The sequence below is a fragment of the Electrophorus electricus genome, chromosome 2 (assembly GCF_041902795.1).
Source record: "Electrophorus electricus isolate QZ-2024a chromosome 2, ASM4190279v1, whole genome shotgun sequence".
NCBI classification, from domain to species: domain Eukaryota; kingdom Metazoa; phylum Chordata; class Actinopteri; order Gymnotiformes; family Gymnotidae; genus Electrophorus; species Electrophorus electricus.
The window spans coordinates 43906112-43929558 of NC_137498.1; the positions used below are offsets into that span (position 1 = coordinate 43906112).

At 38.6% G+C, this 23447-nt stretch overlaps 1 protein-coding gene across 3 annotated transcripts; it reads right to left on the reverse strand.

Moving 5' to 3' along the window:
- Positions 1-77: 77 nt before the first annotated feature.
- LOC113578360 (putative ATP-dependent RNA helicase ddx6) lies at positions 78-15242 on the reverse strand. 3 transcript variants are annotated; one of them, XM_027011554.3, is made up of 14 exons: positions 15093-15242; positions 13179-13919; positions 12937-13000; positions 10499-10603; positions 8056-8185; positions 7754-7900; positions 7177-7271; positions 6248-6370; positions 6013-6141; positions 5788-5904; positions 5552-5615; positions 5180-5281; positions 4378-4621; positions 78-4147 (listed from the first exon to the last, which is right to left on the reverse strand). In XM_027011554.3, the coding sequence occupies exons 2-13, from the start codon at positions 13364-13366 to the stop codon at positions 4398-4400; spliced, it is 1488 nt and encodes a 495-aa protein (XP_026867355.1). In that variant the 5' UTR covers positions 13367-13919; positions 15093-15242; the 3' UTR covers positions 78-4147; positions 4378-4397. The 3 variants fall into 3 exon arrangements, with proteins under 3 accessions (XP_026867355.1, XP_026867354.1, XP_026867356.1); XM_027011553.3 differs by having other exon boundaries at positions 78-4621; XM_027011555.3 differs by lacking the exon at positions 10499-10603 and having other exon boundaries at positions 78-4621.
- Positions 15243-23447: the final 8205 nt, after the last annotated feature.

The window sequence follows — 23447 nt, forward strand, 5'->3', positions numbered from 1 at the left end:
TCAAAATGTCAAATTACATGTATGGCATCATGACAGACATGAGAAAATATGAAGGTATAAAATAAGCAAACAGAATCTGAAATGCAGGTAATTTTATTTCATCCAAACAATTCCCCTGCATTAGTTTCACTTACTTTTAAAACATGGCCAAGAGAGAGTCAGTCAGAGAGCGAGAGAGGTTCACAAGAAACGTGCTTTGATACAGGACATGTTAATGGTTAATCTAATCAACTGGTAAGCAAATGTCAGCCATGCGATGGATGTGCAGATTCTAACATTCAAACCCAGTTTATTCATCTTGTATAGGTAATAAGACATAAAAACCTTTGACTTATTACAGGTATTAGGGACATGACTGTGCAATTAATAGTTTCATTAAATACTTTTCAAATCAGATATAATAAATAGGTTTATCAAGGACATACGATTTCCCCTTATAAATATCTGCCAATTTGTTTCTCTGGGACAGTTTACCTGAATGCTATCCTGTGAGATTTTGCACTAGATCAGTGACAAAATGTCAGAGACCTAATGCGCACCATAAAGCAAAAACATTTGTAAATGTTTTATCAGTCATTTGACTGAATTTTCTCATTCAACTGCTTAAACTAATCACCATAGTAAACCCCTGCACAGGCATGTTTTCAGTGATGTTCTTCCTCTCCCACTCTTTGCTGAGCCAAAAATAAACATGAAAACATAAAAAGGAAAAAAGTAACAGATTTTGGTTGGACAATCAGGGATGTGTACAATTCAACATATAACAACTACAAACACAGGGCACAGTGCTGAGGGTTTGTTTTTGTCTTCAGTCTAAACTTTTGTTTTTCCTGTGGTGAAGACTGGCCATTTTTTCAAATTACCTGCATTATAAAGTTTACTGCTCAGCTCATAAACAAAAATTGTTGCACCCTTATTAAGACACTACCAACAACGTTCATCACACCTTTCTACCACTCCCACCACCCCAAAAGTTTAGCCTAAACAAAAAAAGCCAATCAAGATGGCAGGGAACAGTGTGTTGGTTTAGAAAAACAATGGTTTAGAAAGGAAAAAAAACAAAAAAACAAAACACAACCCAGTCTAAAAATTCTTTTTTAGGACATTGGGGTAAATTAATGAATTCTGAACATAAAACAGTGCTGTTTTCCCCACCAGTGAGCCCAGATTAGCTCAAGTCTGTAGGTTAGGCATTTGTACACAGTGCCTTCTGCTACACAGCGATACAAAATTAAGAACTGCCTCAGCAGATAAAACTTTCAAAACACCATCAGTTACATCACTGTGGATATTTTAACTACTTTGCATCAACTAAAATATATCTCCGCAAGGATGCTGACTCAGTTTTACCATCTCCCTTAAGTAAAGCCCCAGTTGTGATTACTGATACTAACATAGCGGACTTTGGAGCTGGAGGTCTTGTTCCAACACACATACAAGCACACATGCGTGAACACACCCGTATCTGTAAATACATTAACATACAGGTCCACAAATGCAGCAATTTTCAATGGATGTACAAAGCAATCTCACACACGCTAGCACACACATGCACACAGGCAGGCAAGCACACACACACACGAAAAACTCCACAGAGGCAGCTGCAAACACATACACAGAGGGGCATTCACACAGGCACACAACATACACAGGAGACACATGCAGGCACACGTGCGCAGACACAGGCAAACACACAGAGGCACACACACACCTATGCTTGCGAACACGCCACATTTGAACACACTTTTTGGTTATGCTTCAGTTTGAGTCCTGAAAATCAGTATTATCACCCACCTGTTAGAAAACCAAAGATCTCAAGACCGTACACTCATTTTTTTTCTGTAAACTGTATGTTTACATTCAGAATAAATCATTCACAAACTTTCTGAAAAGTTTTACTAAGGAAATAATAGCTCAACCTATAACATCATAGGTTATGTTGAAGTAACAGGTTGCACAGAGACTAAAATGACCTTAAGGATAATTCTGCTCTTAAAGGCGGCTTTTAAAGTTAATGTGCACCAACTTGAACAGCTGAGTCAGACTGCATTCAAATTCACAAGGTTCTGAAAATGTACACTTACATAAGGTGAAGGGCAGAATTATGCTACTGGTCATTCTTTGGTTGCACTGTTACTGCCTTGAGTATAACACCACAGCACTGGTGATGTGATGTCGGTTATTCCCAAAAGTTAAACACTAAGCCTCATTGACTATGCTGGGTCTATTAAAAGCAAACAAAAGCAAGCTGAGATTTCTGCTCTAAGACACAGAGTTAGACACTACCTACCCCTGCTTAAAATCAATGTTAAACAAAATAAAGACAATTCACTCTTGAAAATGAAGTAGCCTAAGTTTTTTGTATTCACCGTTTGCAGTAAGTGTATTTTTTAAGTATGTGGGGGAAGCTGCCAGTTAGAGAATGCTACAGTTTTGCTTTCAAATTAAATTAAGATTCAATTCAAATTCATTCCCAATTTATAATTCAATATACATGACAAAATCCATTATATAATAATTCCAAAAGATCAATGTTCCCACCAAATGTAAAGCAAAAATACGACACTTTCATGCAAATGATTTCCAGTTTTGCAATGGAAAAACCAAAACAAAAACAAACAAAATCCCACATAAAATTGTTGATTTAATTAGGCTACCAGAATGTTTTCTTCCAAGTACTCATATGAAAGACTAGTAAAAAAAAAAAGTTAAGCCAGCGTTTTAATCTAATAAAAATTTAAAAGAAGAAAATTTTTATGCTTTGCACACAGATCTTTGCTGGGGCATACATAACTTTATCTCTAAACACTCCTTTGCGAGCACTCAGCTGAGTAATTTGTCTGGATGGTTCTCAGACCCTTGCCATTTACTGCATCCTAGACTTTCACATGACTCATTGTATTAAAGGTATGCTATGTTTAGTATTAAAACGTGATCTGCACCAAGATGTCTGAGAAATTGCTGGTGACCCTGCTTAAGATAGGACTGTTAATTCCAGCATTAGGAACATTAAAAAGATGACTTAGCAATACTAACAAATCTTTAACAATATAAAAAAAAGCTCTTTAGCTGCCATGTCTTATTGCAATATATCTGTAGATTGGAATATTATGCCTGAAAATGTCAGGTAGTATGAACTTTAAGTCTCCTTCTGAGCCTATGAATCAATCATTTACTGCCATACAGTACTGCCAACAATCATTTCAGTGATGAAAGAGGTCAAAAGCACCTATCAAAACAAGCGAGATGCAGGTTATGGTTCGGTCTCATTATATGAGACTGGTTCACTAAAGTATTTTTACAGCTTGCAAAGAGGTACTCGGCGCTTGGCAGCTTGGCATATTTTCATTCCTTCACATACCTCACAAGTAAAAAGAACTTGTTGAGAGACTCAAATGTTCTTGTAATCAAGCCCTTAAACATACTCTTTCACTGCTGAATAGCACCACTATAAAGATTTTAAACATATGCTTAGCCTTTCACACTACTGCAATAAATTCTCATGTCAGTTCATACTTTAGAATTTTAGATAAAAGACATAGAAAGCCATCTGAAAGTTTGCAGCTGACCAGACATGTTAAGGCACTTCCGGGAGTGAAGAAATGTGTTTGCGCATACGGCACCATTTGTGTTAAACATGCGAAATGTGTCTGTGTATTCGGCACCGATGGTGTTAAATGTGTGAAATGTGCTTGTGTGAAATGTGTCTGCGTATCTGGTACTGCTTGTATTCCTGAAGCTACTGATTACGGTTATATCTACAAGCTTTAAAGGACAAACATTCTGCATTAGAAAATACAGAGACTCTTGTCTTTGGATTCCTTTTTTTTCTGCTGTTAAATGTTGCCAAGTAAACAAGAAGAAGCATTGATGCTTTAAAACTTAAGCCATTCACTTTTTGCCAGAGGTACTTGCAAATCTTTCACAGATTGTGAAATCTTTATTCTCACTAGACCTTTTTATTTTTAAATGGACTCTGGAATGTATAGGTTCATTCCCTAAGCCAACCTCAAGTTCTGGTGCAAAGCATAATACATGTGTAGCTGACAGTTCCTGCCAAAGATTTCTGAACTGAATAGAGGGGAAAAAAAAAAAAAGGTGAATGTGAAGAGAGAGTAGAACAATGCCAAATTCTGGTGTGAAAAAGCTGTGCCGAAAGGAAAGCAGAACAGATCATTACAATCAAAAGATTTCATTGGCTAATTATAAGACTTCACAGACTGCTTCACTATGGAACAACATTATTTACTATGCAATGCGTACACATACACAGTTCCTTGATATGCCTTTAAACTAGTCTAATTATGCACTTAATATATCCACTCACAACTTTTCCATTCAAAGTATCTTCTGTAAGGTACTGTGTAAGGTACTGACCTGGCTGGTTGTGGTGGTACTTAGAGAGCTTGAGGCTTCACTGCAAGGGGCAGGGTCTCCTGCTCCTGTGTCTCTGCCTCAGAGTTGAGGCTGGCTGAGTGGAACTCCGCTACATATAGGCTTTTGTCAATGTTGCCAGGGATGGGTTTAATTTCAGTCACCAGCTGATCCTCAACGACCTTCAGGTTAAAGCGATCCTCTGCTGTGATCAGGTTAATGGCCAGACCCAGGTGACCAAACCTCCCTAAAGAAAATTAAAAAATTAAAAAGATGGTGGTGTGGCTCTATTAAATCAAACACCACACTGATGATACTGACAGGTGATTCATGACCAGGGAACTGTATAGCCCTGTTTTGGTTTCTTAGATACTAACAAAATGATGATTAACTTGCTTCAAAAGATTATCTTTCCTTGTTGGGAATTGAAGCCAGGAGTTTGCTGAACCTCTTGTAGTGAAAGCACATATGGGAGCAACCAGCTCTGTACTCTGTTATCCCAGGTCCATTCCATGTTTCCCTCATACCCTTCAGCCAGGACCACACCCACACCCACACCCCCCACACACCAGAGCCACATCCATAACCCCACATGAGAACTTCACACTGGGCTTCCCACCATCCTCTCACTGGGGCTCCTTAATTAACCATGGATATGCTTGCCACTGCCTACACTACGCCTGTGCCACTTTAAAGACGTCTCATCTAAATATAAAATCATAACCAACAATTCATACATTATATGCAAATTATGCATAAATTATTATCCATTATAACAATTTATCCATAATTATTATTATTTTACCTGAGCGTCCAATACGATGCAGATAGGTCTCTGCATTCTTGGGAAAGTCAAAGTTGATAACCACATTTACTGCCTGGATGTCTATGCCTCGGGTGAATAAATCTGGAAAAACAAGCACAGAATGAGACATTTACACTTTCAAAGTGAAAAGAATAAATAAAAACGCAAAGAAGGATACGCTAATCCAATTTAGATTTTAATAAATTGATTTCTCTAAATGTATTACAGTTGTATAGCTGTAGGTATAGGTAAGATCTGTAAGGAAAATAAGATTTTTAAAAAGCTGTGTTAAAGTTGTAAATGTTTTTCTGATGTGTTGAGGCACCAACTACACTAACACATTAATAAAGTAATTTATGAAGGCAAATTTACCTGTGCAGACCAGATTTCTGCACAGTCCATTTCTGAAGTCATGGAAAACACGGTTTCGATACTCCTGAGAGACTCAAAAGAAAGGGCACATTAAGATCTGAACACACTGCAAAGTAAACAAATAAACACTTAACACAAATGAGGCAGGCTGGCTTCCTGAATAAACTTACATCCCATAAGGAATATTCTCCCACTTAGCTCAAGTGAGACAGGAAGAGTCACTCCTGTTAACATACCTGCATCATTTTGGCATGAATGTAGAAACAAGAGTAGCCCAGTTGGGTTATCTTCTTGGCAAGGAGTTCCACTCTCTGAGTGGAGTTGCAGAAGATAATGGACTGATTGATCTGCAGCTGAGGGAATGAGAAAGGCATGGGGGTCTGCCGACTGTTCACGTTTACATTACAGCAAATCAATCCACCTGTTAAAATCAAAGTGTGTATGTGTGTTTGTGTATTTACCCTTGAGAAGAGTGTATTGAGGCAGTGCACTTTTTGCCTCTCAGTGACATAAGCATAGAACTGTGTGATGCCCTTCAGGGTTAATTCCTCCATCAGGTTAATCTCATAGGGCTTCTGCAGGTGTTTCACCTAAAGAAAGACATACACAGGGAATACAGGCTGGCTATAAATATGTGGGTTTTTTATTACCTGTAACATGAGCTGATCAGATAGCATCACTCTTACTCCGTATTACCATAAATTTTTGTACGCTGATTGGAAAGGTAGCAGAATAGAGCAAAATCTGCCTGTTCTTGGCCAGGAAGCTAATAATGTCCTCAATTAGCACCACAAAATCCTGAGACAGCAGCTTATCAGCCTGCAAGAGGGAAAGAGAAAGCAGTTCAAGCAAAATAACGAAAACCTACGATACTGATGTTGTTTAGTTTGATATGGAGGTTCCAGGCCATGCATTGGAAGTAAACACTTAAACAACCTTGGGGAGATGGTGCCACAGAAATAATGGGGTTAACTAGGCTGCAAGCATCCCCAGTGGACAAGATAGCAATTATGTCTAATTATATCTATGATATAATGACACACAGAATTACCACCTTTATTCTGTTTAAGATTAGCTAATAGCCGCTAGCGTTTGTTTTCTTCTTCTGTTATTGGTGTTCAAACGACTTTTACAATAACGTTTATAACACTGTTGGCTTCTGAATGCAGGATATTTATGCAGTGCGCCAGCATCGATTCAGGAGCCACTGACTTGGGTGTCAGCTTAATACTGTCTTGTAGCCTGATTTTTCGTTTTCAATACAAACATTAATGTAGTTCATCTGAGAATAATTTTGAGGAAAAGAAACAAATGGAAGGAATTTTTTTTCTTTGCAATTTAGTTTCTGGACCCATCTGTCAGTATTCAGCCCAGTGATACCACAGGTCAGCATGCGGGGAGAGGAGGGGATAAAGTCTACCAGCGTAATTACTTCTGTTAAAGGTTTGTTAACTATACCTTTTGCTCACTTTGTATTAGCTGCTTCCTCTTAGTCCAATAAGAAAAAAATAAGGACTATAGGATGTTTGAATCCTGCTAACAATCAGTGCAAAAAAAATATTTAATAATAATAATAATAATAATAATAATAAAAAAGCCACACCCCATAAACCTATAAAAATTACCTCATCCATTATCATCATTTGAACTTTGTCCACTTTGGCTACTCCCTTCTTGATTAAGTCCAGAATCCTCCCTGGTGTAGCTATGACAACATGCACTGCATACACACACACACACACACACACACACACACACACACACAATAAGAAAAACCCATATTGTGGTACAACACATTCCTCATAGTCAGGAAGTAGTGATAAACTGCTATTCTGCTGTAAACTGCTATAACTCTAAAAGGGTTGTAGTGGATTTCACAAGGAAACTATTATATTCATGTTGTCTGTTGCACTGTTGTTTTGTGTTGCACCATGGTCCTGGAGGAACACTGTCTCGTTTTTGTTGTGTACTTGTATATAGCTCAAATGACAATAAAACCTCTTTGATATTCTATGGAACATATACTACAAACATACTGAATGATGTGTCTACAGTGTTTAATTTGCTGTGGAAAAATCTCCCCTGAGCATCATTTAAGACCACCATTATGAACAGGTCAACTGGGTCTTACCAACTAAAATCTGCAGAGCACACGTCTGTGATATAAATGCAGTCCATCGATTTACACATCGATTCTTTTACCTGTCTCATCCAGACGCATGATGTCATCCCGTAGGTTGGTCCCCCCTGTGGTTGCCATGACTTTGACTCCACCCAGATGCTTACTAAGCTGGATGGTGATCTGGCTGACCTGCAGGGCAAGCTCACGGGTGGGCACCATCACTATGGCTACAAACAGAGAGACAGACAATCCCAAATCAGTCCAACAACCTTGTCAAGCTAGTTATGAATATAAATGTATTCTGCATTCAAAAATGAAACGGAGTTTTACATAAACAAATGTTTGAAAAGCAAAACAAATGTCAAAGTGGAAAAAAGACTACCCTGGATGTGGTCTTTCTTTAGGTCGATCCTCTCCAACATGGGTATCAGGTATGCCCCACTCTTTCCTGTCCCGTTTTTGGCACGAGCCAGGATGTCACGACCAGACAGTGCAATGGGTATACTCTCTTCCTGAAGACATGAAATGACTTCTATGACTTAAAACTGTCAGCCAAGGTAAACTGGTCTAACCTTGAAACTGCTGTGTGGTAAAGTGAATTGCAAGGTTTTTTCAAAACATCTAATCTGCTTGTTAGGAAAGATACAAATTGTCCTGAGAAATGCAAAATTCTACATAGTCTTACTTAGAATTGTTCACAACGGTTGGGAGAGGTGTGTTGTAATTACACTTTTGCCTACAACATACTGTTTTGTAAAAAACTATAACATGCAGACCTTTGCACAGAAAACAAGCAAGGTCAGTGAACCTCTGGGAAAAATACCTCTTTAAAAAAGAAAGTACTCAGAAGTCAATGGCACATTGGAGGACTGGATGCCAACTCGAAGAATGCCCAAGTGAGCATAAAATATCATATATACACCATATTGAGGCTCTATCCATAGCACTTCTGCATAGGCTGATCTGTAGCACAAGCATAGGCCTGAAAACCCTCAGTCAGATCATTAGAGTGGGTACTGACAGGACTCAATAGCAGAACTATCATCAGACACATCCTGTACATTAATGAATCAAGCTTTATGTCAACGGAAAGATACCGATTCACTGATCGACACGCTCAGACTCTACAGTAAGAACACTGGGACACCATCTGGACTGGTGAAATGTCATCGGTTCATAGTAAAAATGTAAAAGGGATCAGGACAGAAGGAACTGAACCACAACAAGGCCATGTACCTGACCTGGAGCACAGTCACTAATACCGAAGAACTGGAAACCTACAATTCCTCACAATGCATTCCAGTACTACACCCAAAATCCAAAGAGGTTATACTACCCATAAGAAAAAGGTGAAAATGAAGGACACAACCAGGTATACACTGAAGGACACAATCAGGGATCACATACAGAAAAATGTCCAAGCTGTTACCCTTGAACTAGAGGATTGTTTCAACAAACCCCAGGAATGACATCAATTCCTTTCCAGATGAGGAGCAGCAATAATACTGTGATGTACTCTCAAAGGAAAAACACCACCATCCACTAGAAGGGAAAATACTAAGTCTCACCCAGTCTATAGTCAGCCATATTCTAATTTGCAAATTAGTGCTAAAACTCACTAAGACAGCAAATTATGGATGACATTCACTTAACACTATAAAAAATTAAACAAAAATAAATGAATAAAAACATACAGAATTAAATTATACAAGCTGGTTCATTCTAGAATAAGTATTAGCTGCATTACTACATATACAGAATATAGCTCAGTGGTTAAGTAACCTGACTAGTAATTAGAAGGTTGCCAGTTCAAGTTGCCACTGTTGGACCTGTCAGCAAGACCCTTAAGCCTAAACTACTCAAGTAGTGTTCAGGCAGAAGTCACTTTGGATAAAAGTGTCAGCTAAATGTCGCAAATGTAAATACCAGTGCATAGGACTGATCAGCAAATACAGAAAGCGTGTGTAGTCGTTATAAATAAATAAATAAATAAATTTTGCATATTTTTTTTTAATGATTTTGAATCATTTTACATCAAAGCAACTTACATTTACCTTACACAACTTGAGGGTCAATGGTGGGAACCAGCACCTTTCCATTACTAGTCAAGTACCTTAACCACTAGGCTACCACCTATTACTGCCATATGTGCCATATGTTAAATAACAATGTCTTTATCATTATGACATAAATGAATTAGTAACGAGATGTGTACGCCTGTGTTTTGCGTGGTTTGTCTGCTCTGCATTGTTCAGACCATTCTCTCCTGTGTTGTGCTACTCTGCTGATATCACTCCTATATAAAGGCACATCATGAAACACTCAACATCTTCATGCTCAATATATTTAGAGCTTTTATTGCTGTGTCCTGTTGTTACTTTGATCCTTATTTCTGAACCCTTGGTTTGTTTTCAACTTTTAACTCTTTTGAGTTTGGTTGACCATTTGTATATTTCTTTCTTGTGTCTAGATTTGGTTGTAGGATGTAACCACCACTTTGTTTGGGGGTGAGTTTTTTCCTGGTTTTGGGGTTAGTCAGGATGTATTTGGGTGTAGGGTATTGGGAATTAGTGTTGCGTTTAGTTCTTTCAGACAGTTTGTTTTTTTTTGTTTTGGCCTTGGTTGCATCTGAAGATGAGACCCACGTGTGAGTAACGGTAAATAATCACCAAATGTTGACAACATATACCAGTTGCTTTTACTTCTGTGTTTTCATTCTGCCCTTTAAAATGATCCCATATATGTATAAACCTGTTATTTATTCACCCACCCATTCAGTTATGGCTTGAGTCTAGACTGATTTCTAACAGAGGTCATTCAATTACCTGAATGGGGGAAGGTTTCTCCCAGCCCATTTCAAAGATGCCCATCAATAGCTCCCTCTTCAAGCAGTAGTCCTCAAACTCATTCCCCTTGGTGGCTGTTACATCCTTTAAAAAGCAGAAAGAAAAGCCCTTGCTTCATATACAACAATACAGCTTCACTGGTAGTATGAGAGAGGTCATTCCATGCCAACTCACCTAGGCTTACCAGTTCATGTCATGGATTTTCTTGAAGAAAAATCATGTGAAAACTATTAAATTCATGCGACCTTGCAAAATCCTACAGCTCTACTCCAAATACTTCACAGTTACTTTTAGTATTTTTTTAAAGTAATTTTTAAAATGAGGCCCTCTGGGCTAAGTAAGGAAGCACGTGAAAACAAATGGACACAGTTCCTGATAATGAAAGATTCCTCATTTGGGTAAAAATGATTTATGCTCATTAATCTGATTGCTATAAATCATTTGGCAATAAATACACTTTGTAAAATATTCTTACAATTTATTGGATGCTCAACGTTCAGTTTCAATACAGTGAAAAATGGGCAATTGGTGAAGAATAAAAACTGGAAAATTGATTAAATTTAGCGCAGAGGGCCACATTTTAAAACTTATTAAAAACTAATTAAAAATGAATCGTTGCTTAGAATACACACAATAATTGGAACAGTTATTACATACAGGTCAGAGGGCTGAATTCTAAGTCATAATTAAAATAGTATTTGGAGTTAAGCTATGAAGAATTTAATAGACGTTTTCACATACTTTCCCCCAAGAACATCCATGGTGGCCTAGAATGGCATGTGGCACACACAGACAGACACAGATACAGAGACACACACACACACACACACACACACACACACACACACACACACGAGTAACTGCGGTGTAGTGTAAAAGCTGTTTTTCCAGGATTTTTTGGACAGAGGTCCTTCACTTGTACAGCCGATGAAGGACCTCTGTCTGAAACAACTCGTTTCTCTGGAAAAACACAAACAGGCCCTTGTACACCAGTTCAACTGCTCGTTAACACAAATATCTAATCAGCCAATCACATGTTAGAGACTCAATGCATTTATACATGTAGACAGTCAAGACGACCTGCTGACAACATCAAAATGGAGAAGAAAGGTGATTTAAGTAACTTTATTATTTATAACACTTAGCTGATGCTTTTATCCAAAGCAACTTACAATCATGATTGAGTACAACTTGAGCAATTGAGGGTTAAGGGTCTTGCTCAGGGGCCCAACAGTGGCAACTTGGCAGTGGTGGGGCTTGAACCAGCAACCTCCCAATTACAAGTATTTTAACCATTGAGCTACCATGGCATGGTTGGATCTGTACATGGTTCAAGCTAGATAGGCTGGTCTGTATATTTCACAAACTGTTGAGGTACTAGGATTTACATGCACAATCATCTCTAGGGTTTACAAAGAATTGTCCAAAAGAGAAAATATCCAGTGAGCAGCAGCTCTCTGGGCAAAAATACTTTATTGTTTCCAGAGGTCAGAAAAGAATGGTCAGACTGGTTCAAGCTGATAGAAAGGCAACAGTAACTCAAATAACCACTTGTTACAACCGAGGTATGCAGAAGTGCATCTCTGAATACACAACACGGCAAACCTTGAAGCAGATGGGTTACAGCCATGTATCAACAGTTTCGGCACACTTTGGGACCCTTAATATCAAGTGAGCATTGTTTAAACACTATAGCCTACCTGATTATTGTTGCTGACCATGTACATCCCTTTATGACCACAGAGTACCCATCTTCTGATGGAGACTCCCAGCAGGATAACATGCCATGTCACAAATCTCAAATAATCTCTATCTGGTTTCTTGAACATGACACTGAATTCACTACACTCAAATAGCCTCTACAGTCATTAGATTTCAATCCAAAATTCGCATCATGGATGTGCAGCTGACAAATCTACAGCAACTGTGTGATGCTGACATGTGAATATGGACCAAAGTCTCTGAGAAATGTTTCCGGCACCTTAATGAATCAATGCCATGAAGAATTAAGTCAGTTCTGAAAGACAAACGGGGGTCCAACCCAGTACTAGCAAGGTGTATCCAATAAAGTGTCCGGTGAGTGTATAAATAGACATAACCATAAGTCATTTGTTTTTTTTCTCAATAAGCAAAAATATTTCTGAAGATTCTGTATTTAAAAAGGAACATTTAAAAGGAAAATTGTAATTCATGCTTAATAAGGGAATCCAGTTTATCACTGTTTAATAGGTGTACACTGACATTTTGAGATAAAATAAACAAGCGGAAATGCTTAACCAAACTAAATATCTTTTATGAAATACACACATGTACCTGATTATTTGTATTAAAGATGTTTTGGGTGGAATATCGTATATCAACATCGCAACTATTTTCAGAATATTAAGAGATGAAAATGTAGATTGTGTCAAACTTACTGATGTTTTGATTCTGTTGTCTTTGGGTGGGAGCTGAAGTCTTTTTTTCCAGTCATCACCAAACCTTGGAGAGAGAAACAATGTGCCCAGGAGAGAGAAATATATTACAATACAACATAGGTACCCCCCATTATTTTCATATCAATTATTTTATTTATATACCATTCTTCATAATAGACATTATTGTCAAAGCAGCTTTTAGGAATCCTGGTTTTAATCTATCAACAAAAATGTTGGCTCACCTGATTCCAGGTCCTTCTTGAGAGCCCCCAGCAGGGTTTTGGGCTACAGCAGGAATCTTTCCAGGCTGACTACTCTCACCTGTGGGTCCAGTTTGAGAGGATGGCTTGGTATGTCCTCTAAACTGGCCATTCTGCTTGCTGATCCCCATTATCACAGGGCCTACACTCTCCATCCTTGCAGTAGCCATCCAGTATCTTCTTCACTTTTATATTTACCAAAGGTTCTAAGTTTAACCTTTGTCTTAATAAGTTGCTTGTTTTTCCACTTTCTTTTGTACAACACTAGTTTATAAAAATTCTAATAATGTATATACAGTGTTCTCAATGTCTCATTCTAAATGAATCAATAAAGACTATATATATTTACAAATGCATTTATATACATGTACAGTATGACCTCTTTAAATAAGAGCAACTGACATCACAAGATTAGGTTTAACATGGAGCTCTTCCAAATGAAGAAATAAACATTTATATGCATAAATATAGTACACCTGCACAGAGTATATAAAATTATACTACATGAGCAGGTTTTAGAAAGTTCAAATCCTGGAATGGAACAGCTAAGGCAAAATGAACTATGCAGAGTATTGCCAAACTGATTCTATTCTAATTCTGCATCTTTTTTCTTTAAATTCTTATTTATTTATGTATGCTGGATTATTGGTTATTTATGTTCCACTTTGTCACCAAGTTTTTTCCCCCCAGAACTTGCAAAATGTAATCCTTGGGTATCCACTTCTGCAGAATATTTGAAAAAAAAAAAAAAAAAAAAAAAAAAAAAAAAAAAAAAAAGTCTTTTATGTTCAAAATCTATAGTTTGTGGACAAAACAAAACTTCAGTGTGTCAGGAGTCCAAAGCTTTATGTTTCCCTTATATCATTCAAACGGCCTAGTTCATCTTCCAGGACTAGGTCAGCTGTCCTTGTATCAATGCTAAACTGCAAATGTAGTCATGTATTCTCCTAAGTGTAGTCTGGCAATAAGACATACACTTGTGCCACCTAAGGAAAATTGAGAACAATCATTACTGGTCTTAATTGGAAATGATGGCTTGTGTAATTGGCAAACCAAATTAACCGTCTATTGAGAAAAATAATGTTTTTGTAATGTCCTGCACTCATATCACAATAACGCATCGTGTGTGAAAAACAAAAATAATTCGGCTACCCACTGATGTATAACAGCTGGCACAACAATACAAATTAAAACGTTGGTTTATCAATTCAGTCATATCAGGAGTTTGCAGCATTAAGGTCATTCTTAGCTAAGATAACTAGTTAGCAAGCCATCAACGCTGGTCAACTTACCTAGTTCCTACAAACAAGATTTAATTGGTCTCGTCAAAATGATGAATGGTAACAAATTGTTGCTTTCAGCACATCTTGCTATATATTTTGAGTCCAATTAGACATTAGCTAACGCTAACTGACTTCTACCTGCTGTAGTATCTTAGCTAGCGTTAGCCAAGCTAATACACCTAAACGAGAGCGCCAAACATTAGCCAGCTCTCAAGCTTCACGCAATGAGCGAAACTGCTATCTAGCTAGTTGTGCTAGCTAGCATTCTTAGCTACGGTAGCCAGCTAGCTTCCGATTTTCACAAATGGAAATAAAAAAGTGATCCTGTTAACTGACAAGGAAGCTATAAAATGCTAGCTGTTTTAGGTAATAGTTATTTTCAAATTTGGAAACGAAGTTACCAGACAATTAGACAATGGAGAATGTTAACTTTACTAGCTAGCCAACTAGCTATCAAACCTCGACATTTTATCAAGCCGTTGACATGTTGGCGAGTTCGAGCTGTATCTGAGGTAACTAGCTATCTGCTAGCTGGGTTCCAAGTTGTCTGGGGTAACAGATAAGATGGCACATAATACTCCATTATTCCAACGATTATTTTGAAAACACGTACCCTTTGCTCCACTCGATGTATTCTTCTAAATATAGCAGGTAAATCACTTGTTTAACAATACTGTTTGCAAAACTGGTATGTTTACTTCAACAAAGTCGTCTCTTTTGTTGTGTTTTTTTAACATGGTCGGCCTCTCTTAGTCGTTCCACTTTGCCGTATTCGTTAAAATGAAGACACTGTACTGCCATCTAAAGGCTGGAGTTGTTCGTCAGGTTTATAGACAATATGAGGGAGTGTGAATATAGATTAAAACCTTTTCACGCCTCATTAACTCTAAGTTGCAAAATGCGTTCATAAATTTCTTAACAAAGAATGTAGCGTTAATTTAGTATATGTATACTACCACAGACTACATTCCATGGGCTCATGTGCAATTTAACAAACAGTATTAGCATGTCTGACAATACATTTATAACGCATGTGAGTAACATATGAGTATAATATTGTAATAACAACAAATGACTGCATAAAACATAACTATTAAGTATTTGTTATATTCGTTCAAAAGTGTATAAGCTGCATGAATGTTAATTATTTTGTCAAATATGCTGTTATGAGGCATAATAAACCATTTCACTGTGAGTTATACTGTGTATGACTATGTATGTGACAAATAAACCAAACTTGAAACTTGAAACTAATAATGTTATAACTTGACCTGCAGATAGTTGTTTCCTCCAGCTGTTTATCTCTACAGCCCTGAGCTCAGGGCCATGAGAGTTGTTTGTTATTTGTATAAGAAAATGTACCTACAGTTTACCCTCTTGCCTATATGGATCACATTAAGTAAATAATTGTCTAACGCCATCAGGCCTGCCTGCCTGTCTGACATCACACAAGAAGGGAGAAATAAACCCAATTTTTTTCAAAAATTAATTTTGCAAGCATCTGTGAAAACTTCCTATTCTTTTCCCAATACTCCACCCAGCTGTATTTATACTACTGAAGTTATCCTGTTCGTTTTCCTTCCATTGACCCACAATACACATATAAATTCATCATGAAATCAAATATCACCGATTGCTCTCTATCCAACACTTACATCATATCTCAGAACTACTTTCTGTCCTTCTGCTTTCTGTTCCTTCTATCTCCCATATAGATAACTGTTTACTTTCTTCTTGTTAGGTTAATCTTCCTCCAAAAACTGCCATTATCACAAGTCTTAAAAAACCCATTCTAGACTCTTAACAACCTAAGTAACCTAAGTAATTACTATCACCCCTACCTTCTGGAGGAAATAGCTTTCCAATTACAAATACTATGTTAATCAACGTTTTGGGGCTTTTCGGTTAGACTTTCTATCACATTACAGTACACAAACTGCTATTTTATGTTTAACTAATGACCACTGTTATGCAGACTCTGGCTTTCCTTTGACTTTACTTTTATTTACTTAGATTTAAAATTCCTTTTAAACCTATATTTATATATATTTTTACTTTTATACCTATTTAAATTTGTACATATTAATTCCAGTATTCATATATCTTCATTACTGAGTAATTACTGTACACTTGTGTGCTGATGAATGACTAAAAATCTTGAATATTTAAATACTGAATGCTGACACTGACCAATTTTGTTTTTAAAATCTGTCAATGTAAACAAGTATGACAAAAAGGTTAAAATGGGTGTCAAAATAGGTGGGGCTGTATACAATAGTTCATGGGAAATCACAGAAAACACTGAAGAAGTGATTATATCTGAGGATTTATCCTCTTTGGTGGATACTGTTTAGCACACCATTTCCAATACTCTGCTTTAATTTTTTGAGCTGTGCAGTAATTCATGTTTTTATTACACCCCATCTGGATTATTGTAATTATTTTGGGATTTTTATTATTTTTTGGGATCAGCCAGTCATATCATGCTTGCTTGCTGCTAGTTCACAATGCTGCACCTCGACTGTTGGTTGGTGGAGGGATCATAGCTGTGTAAGTGATGTAAAAGATGATATTTGTCTGTAAAGCATCCTTGAGTATGAGAAAGGCACTATATAAATGTAAATAATATCACTCTGGCTCTGACACTCTTCATTGACCTCAGCACAAGATTTTATTTGTTTTTAATGTTCTGAATGGACTGGTCCTTTCATACTGTAACAGTGAGCAGTAAGGAGGCAGACGCATGTGCAGAGAAGAGAGAGATTTATTGGGGCAGATCCAGAGTCATAGTTGTTAGGGTAGTCCAGGGTCATAGAGCCAACATGGAGAGTACGGGGATACATGATAAACAAACAAACACAATAAGGCAAACAAGGGAAGCAGGCTATAACAAGCTAGAAAAACAGGGAAAACATGGATTATGGAAGCTGGGAGGGACTAACCGTGACACATACATTGCAGACATACCTTTTATTTATTCCATTCTTATGGTCCACTTCTTAGTCACTCCTGGTTGTTGCACAATGTTTTGCTCTTTATCCTTTTCAATCATTTCCTTCGCAAATTCCAGTTTAGTGGCAGACATGGGCCAGGCCTCTATGACTGCTTTCAGTCATAGAGGCGTCCTCAGCTGTGTAATTTCCAGTTACTGCTGGGTGGGGGTGTTCTGCGAGGATGTCTGAAACCTCCAGCTACTTACCTTACTTATGCTGTAGAATTGTTTGTAGGTGTCTGCCAATGCATTTCCTTACCAATTTACCAACTGACTATAACCAATGTTGGAAATAGGTGCAGGTGAAGGTTTAATGTGTTATAAAGGCTAAGCATGCAGTCAACTCCTAACCCTTCCAAGAAGGGATGGCAAAAGTGAATGCAGAAAATCATAAATATATTTCATAAATTAAAAAAAAGAAAAACCATGAACCTATGCATGTGAAGCTGAATGGACCATATGTGCATCTGGGGATATGTTGAAGGATTCTGTAAAATAAGTGTATTAGCAAGATAATATGAAAGAAATGACCAAAGAATTTCATGATTTTCACTACAGGGGCTGGCCTATAAATGCCTGTACATTCTCAGCGTTCTGAAAAGGGGACTACAGCATTATTAGTAAAATGTTTCTGTATATGCTACCCTAGTCAGCCAACCTCAAATACAACTACAAGTGAGACAGATATTGTGGAATACCCAACTGAAAAACCTCTGAAGGCTACACTTCAATGAAAATTCATATAATAATTCAGTGATGTTGGCAAACTCCATCAATACATTTAAGACAAAATGGAAGTACATCATTTAAGACAAACTGTGAGAAATATGCCAGGCTAACAATTGCCTACAGCATACACACCAACTTTGTTTTGAGGACTTAGTAGCTACCTTTTGGAATCCAAACAAAAATGTAATGTCACACAATTTAGCGGGCACACTTCTACAGGAGGGGTAAATGTTGCATGCATTAGCCACTGTTAGAACCTAAATATATCTAACATCAAATCATAATTCGATTGCATAGCCCAGTGTAAGTTTTGAGAATATGTCTCAAAACAGCCGAACAGCCTCCTTTGTCAAAGGTTTACTATGCGGCTAGGTTGGATAATTGACAGGAAAATTGGTGTTAGCAATATAAATCTATGGCTGGATCTCTTCAGTCTAGTTAGTGAAAGGTTAAGCATTTAAATGATATAATCCTATATAAAGATGTGCTTCACACAAGGTCAAGGTAAAATAGGATTTATTAGCGTAATATAAGTCAATTAGATACACATTACAATGTGTTAGATACTGTAATGAGAACATACTTTAAAAAACAGAAATACAGCATAGAAAATATGACCTAAATGGTACCTAATAGACCAATAGACTATAGCTCTGTTCTACCCTACAAATACGGGACACTTATAAATTATACAGTGTATACAGAGTATGAGGGAGAGAGGGGGGAAGAGAAAGAGAGAGCATGCCCCAGAGAGAGATTTCATCAAACCTAACTCCTGAGTCCACTGACCAATCAAAGGTTACCACATACTGTTTTCACACCATAGGACAGGCCACAGGAAGTTACATCTGGTATGACACTGATTTACAGTCTTGAATAACGACTGACCATTGGTTTTGGGGTGGCATCAAAGTTAACACCAAAGAACATGGTGCTCTGTGGAGATCATGAGCACCAAGTTCATTAGTATTCACCTAGTGGAGAACCTCACCTGGACCCTCAACACCAGCTCCATAGCCAAGAAAGTCAAGCAGTGATTCTACACAACTTTCAGAAGAGGCTGAAGAAAGCTCACCCCCCACCACTATCTTCACCATGTTCTACAGGAGGAAGTAGAGTGCATCCTCATGTTCTATACGTGGCAGTAGAGAGCGTCCTGAACAGCTACATCACTTCCTGGTTTGGGACTTGCTCCTTCTCAGACCACAAGACCCTGCAGCGAATAGAGAGGACATCCGGCATCATCAGGGTCTCTCTCCCTTTCATCACAGAGATTTACTCTACACGCTGCATCCGTAAAGCCACCAGAAATGTGGCTGATCCCACCCACAAACTCTTCTCTCTCCTGCTGTATGTGAAAAGGTACCAAGTTTCAGGTTTGAAGTTAGGTTTATTTGTCATATACATAGTCATACATAGTATAACTTGCTGTGAAATGGCTTGGGAGTGCTCTGTCCAAACTGAGGAAAAAAACACCAGGGGTGCATAGAGAAATCAATCAATCAATCAATCAATCAATCAATCAATCAATCAATCAATCAATCTATCTATCTATCTATCTATCTATCTATCTATCTATCTATCTATCTATCTATCTATCTATCTATCTATCTATCCACATACACAAAATATATTAACAATATATGTATATTATGTTTATATACACAATGTACAATGTATATTTGGATATGTATATATGTATGTACACAATGTACAGTTCCATCTTGCAGTTGAACATATTTACAGATACATGTTACATGGTGGTGGTGGTCCCCACAGTTTATCAGTTTCCCTGATTCAGGGCCCGAATGGCCTGTGGGAAGAAGCTCCTCTTCAGTCTCTCTGTCTTGGTCTTCAGGGAGTGAAAGCACTTCCCTGACCTCAACAGAGAGAAGAGCCTATTGTTGGGATGGGTGGGGTCCTTCACAATCCTCCTGGCCTTGGTCTGGCAGGTCCTGCAGGTCAGGACGTTCCGTATGAGTGATGCACTCTGCTGACCGCACCACCCTTTGGAGTGCTTGTCTGTCCTGCTTGGTGCTGTTCCCAAACCAGACTGTGATGTTCCCCGTGAGGATGCTCTCGATAGTGCAGGTAGTTAGGAAGTTGGAGATCCAGTTGCACAGGGATGTATGCAGTCCTAGATCCTCCAACTTAGTAGTGAGTAGGGAGGGGATGATAGTGTTAAATGCTGAACTGTAGTCAACAAACAGCATTTTAACATAATTACCCCTCCCTTTGTCCAGGTGGGTCAGTGTGGTGTGGAGCAGAGGGACAATTGCATCATCAGTGGAGCAGTTGTGGCGGTATGCAAACTGCAGTGGGTCCATGGAGGCTGGCAGTGAAGATGTGACGAAATCTCTGACTAGCTTTTCAAAGCACTTCATCACGACTGATGTGAGGGCAACAGGGCGGTAGTCATTGAGGCCGGAGGGTCGAGGTTTCTTCGGGACGGGGACGATGGTGGACCGCTTGAAGCTGGACGGACGATACCGAGCGTCAGGTAGAGATTGAAGATGTCGGTGAATACCGGTGCTAGCTGATCTGCGCAGGCTTTGAGGACTCTCCCGCAGATACCGTCTGGTCCCGCAAATACCGTCTGGTCCCGCCGCCTTCCTGGTATTCACCCTTTTAAACACTCTCCTCACGTCACTCTCCGTGATGATGAGAGGGCGCTGTTCTATGGTGGGCTCTGCGCATTGGCTGCGCCGATAGTACCATTAGCACTAGCGCTGTTAGCATTAGCGCTGCTAGCATTAGCGCTACTAGATATAGCCTCGAAGCGAGCGAAGAATGTGTTCAGCTCGTTCGCCAGAGACTCATCCGCACTCATCAGTCCGGAGGGTCCTGTAGTCCTGTAGTACCATGGCCAGAATATGCAACACTTTCTACCCCAAAGCCCTCAGTCTCCTCAACTCCCAGAAACTGACCTGACACTCCCTCACATCTATCAACACACACAGTATCCGAATACTGAATTAACATAACACTGAATCTCACACACATTTGTACCCTTTCAAAGTCTCCTTCTACTGGATTTAATAAATACTGTATTCGTACATTGTGTTATGTCATTTAGCTTCCCAGTATAGCCTCCTGACTCAACTTGAAGTGACCATTGTGACCAGTTTGGCTAGACAAATAGACCAATTCTCCATTTGGCTCCATGAGCCGCACAGAACAGTCCCACTAACAGACAATCCTCTGTCACATGCTATGGTCTTTTGCAGTTCACGCATTATCTCCAGGTTTTGGAAGTCAAAATTCTAAGCATCAGAAAGCTATCTAGTTCTTCTCTTGGTCCTGGGGTGCATGTAGAACCCTTGTCTTTAAAAATGCAAATGTACATGAGCTTTCACAACTCTAGGTCTGACAATTCAGGGTGCATCTCATCTTCTTCAGAAGAGTAGATTGGGCATTTTGGCTTCAGGGAATCTGTTCTCAACTAAGCATATAGCACAACAACATTCACAAGTATTACAGGCAACTATAATAGCAGTCTCAATTGGTCAGAGTAGAAAGAATCTCGAATAGATTTTACATGTAAATTCATTTTTATTTATACAGCACTTTTAACAACAATAAAATCAGCTTTTTAGGAATCCAGGTCTTTCAATTTAATTCTTCAAAAAAAAAAAAAAAAATGTTGGCCCACCTGATTCCAGGTCCTTCTTGACTCCCCAGCAGGGTTTTGGGCTATAGCAGGAATCTTTCCAGGCTGACCACTCTCACCTGGGTCCAGTCTGAGAGGCTGTCTTGACCATTCTGCGTCTTCGCAGTCCCATACACAGAAAGCTGCGATGGACTGTGTGTTCTGACAGCTTTCTATTATAGTCAGCCTTAACTTTTTCAGCAATTTTTGCTACAGTAGCGCTTCTGTGGGACTGGACCAGACTGGTTAACTTTCGCTCGCTACCTGCATCGATGAGCCTTAGGTGTCCATGACCCTGTCGCCTGTTCACTGGTTGTCCTTCCTTGGACCACTTTTGGTAGGTACTAATCACTGCAAATCAGGAACACCCCACAAGACCTGCAGTTTTGGAGATGCTCTGACCCAGTCGTCTAGCCATCACAATTTGGCCCTCATCAAAGTGAGTCAGATCCTTACACTTGCTCATTTTTCTTGCTTCCAACACATCAAATTCATGAACTGACTAACCACTTGCTGCCTAAAATATCCCACTCCTTGACAGGTGCAACTGTAACAAGATAACATTAATTATTATCTTAATTTGTCAGTGGATTTAATGTTGTGGCTGACTGGCATGTATTCTCCTCTTGCAATATGACCTACATTTGTAAGGAAAACTGAGAACAATCACTGGTCTTAATTGAAAATAATGGCTAATTACAAGTGTAACTGGTAAACCACAATGATCTGTCTATTAAGAAAACTACCACTATGTGAGCACAATAATTGAGAGGAACAGAACTGTAAAATATTTGTAAATATGTCCTGTACTCCTATCACAGTAACTCATCGAATGTGCAAAACTAATATTCCCAATACAAATTATGCACAATAGTTGCCACAACCATACAAGTTATTCTTCGGTTTAACATTGGTTTATTAGGATCCAATGAGACATTGACTGACTTCTACCCGCTGTAGTGGGATAGTTAGTGTTAGGCAAGCTTATACAAGCAAACAAGTGCACAGACTTCTAGCTAGATGCAATGCGCGAAATTGGTAGCTTGCCAGTGTTCTTAGCCAGCTAAGATACGTTAGCTAGTGGTTATATTAACTGACTAGGTATAGAACACCAGTTGGTTTAGGTAATAATTTCTCATTCGGAAAGTAGCCCAGTTAGCTACCAATTAGATATCGATGAAAATGAACTTCACCAGCTAGCTACCTACCGTTAGCTATTGCTACCAAACAGCGACAATTTATCAAGAGTCGTGACCTGATAAGATGTTGGCATATTGCCCAGCTAAATCTGGCTATATCTGAGGCAACTGCCTATATCCGAGCTACTTCTTGATATATATGAGCCAACTTTGGCTGTATGTGCTAGCTGGGTACCAAGTTGGCTAATTCCAGTATTCCAACGGTTACTTTGAAAACACCTACCATTTACTCCACTTGGCAGTGCGTTCCTCTAATTAAAACAGGCAAATCACTTGTTTAACAATATTGTTTCCAACATTGGTACATTTAGTTCAGTCGACTCGTCTTTTTTGTTGTTTTCCCCAACATGATTGCGCAACGAGAAAAATTACACTGACATATATAGACTGAAGGATGTT

Coding starts and splice junctions, on each gene's coding strand:
- LOC113578360 (XM_027011554.3), bottom strand. CDS start 13,366: ATGGCTACTGCAAGGATGGAGAGTGTAGGCCCTGTGATAATGGGGATC. Junction 6,371..7,176: donor AAATGATGATAATGGATGAG/GTAATTTTTATA, acceptor TCCCTCTTGCAG/GCTGATAAGCTGCTGTCTCA. Junction 5,616..5,787: donor TTCATGCCAAAATGATGCAG/GTATGTTAACAG, acceptor TGAGTCTCTCAG/GAGTATCGAAACCGTGTTTT.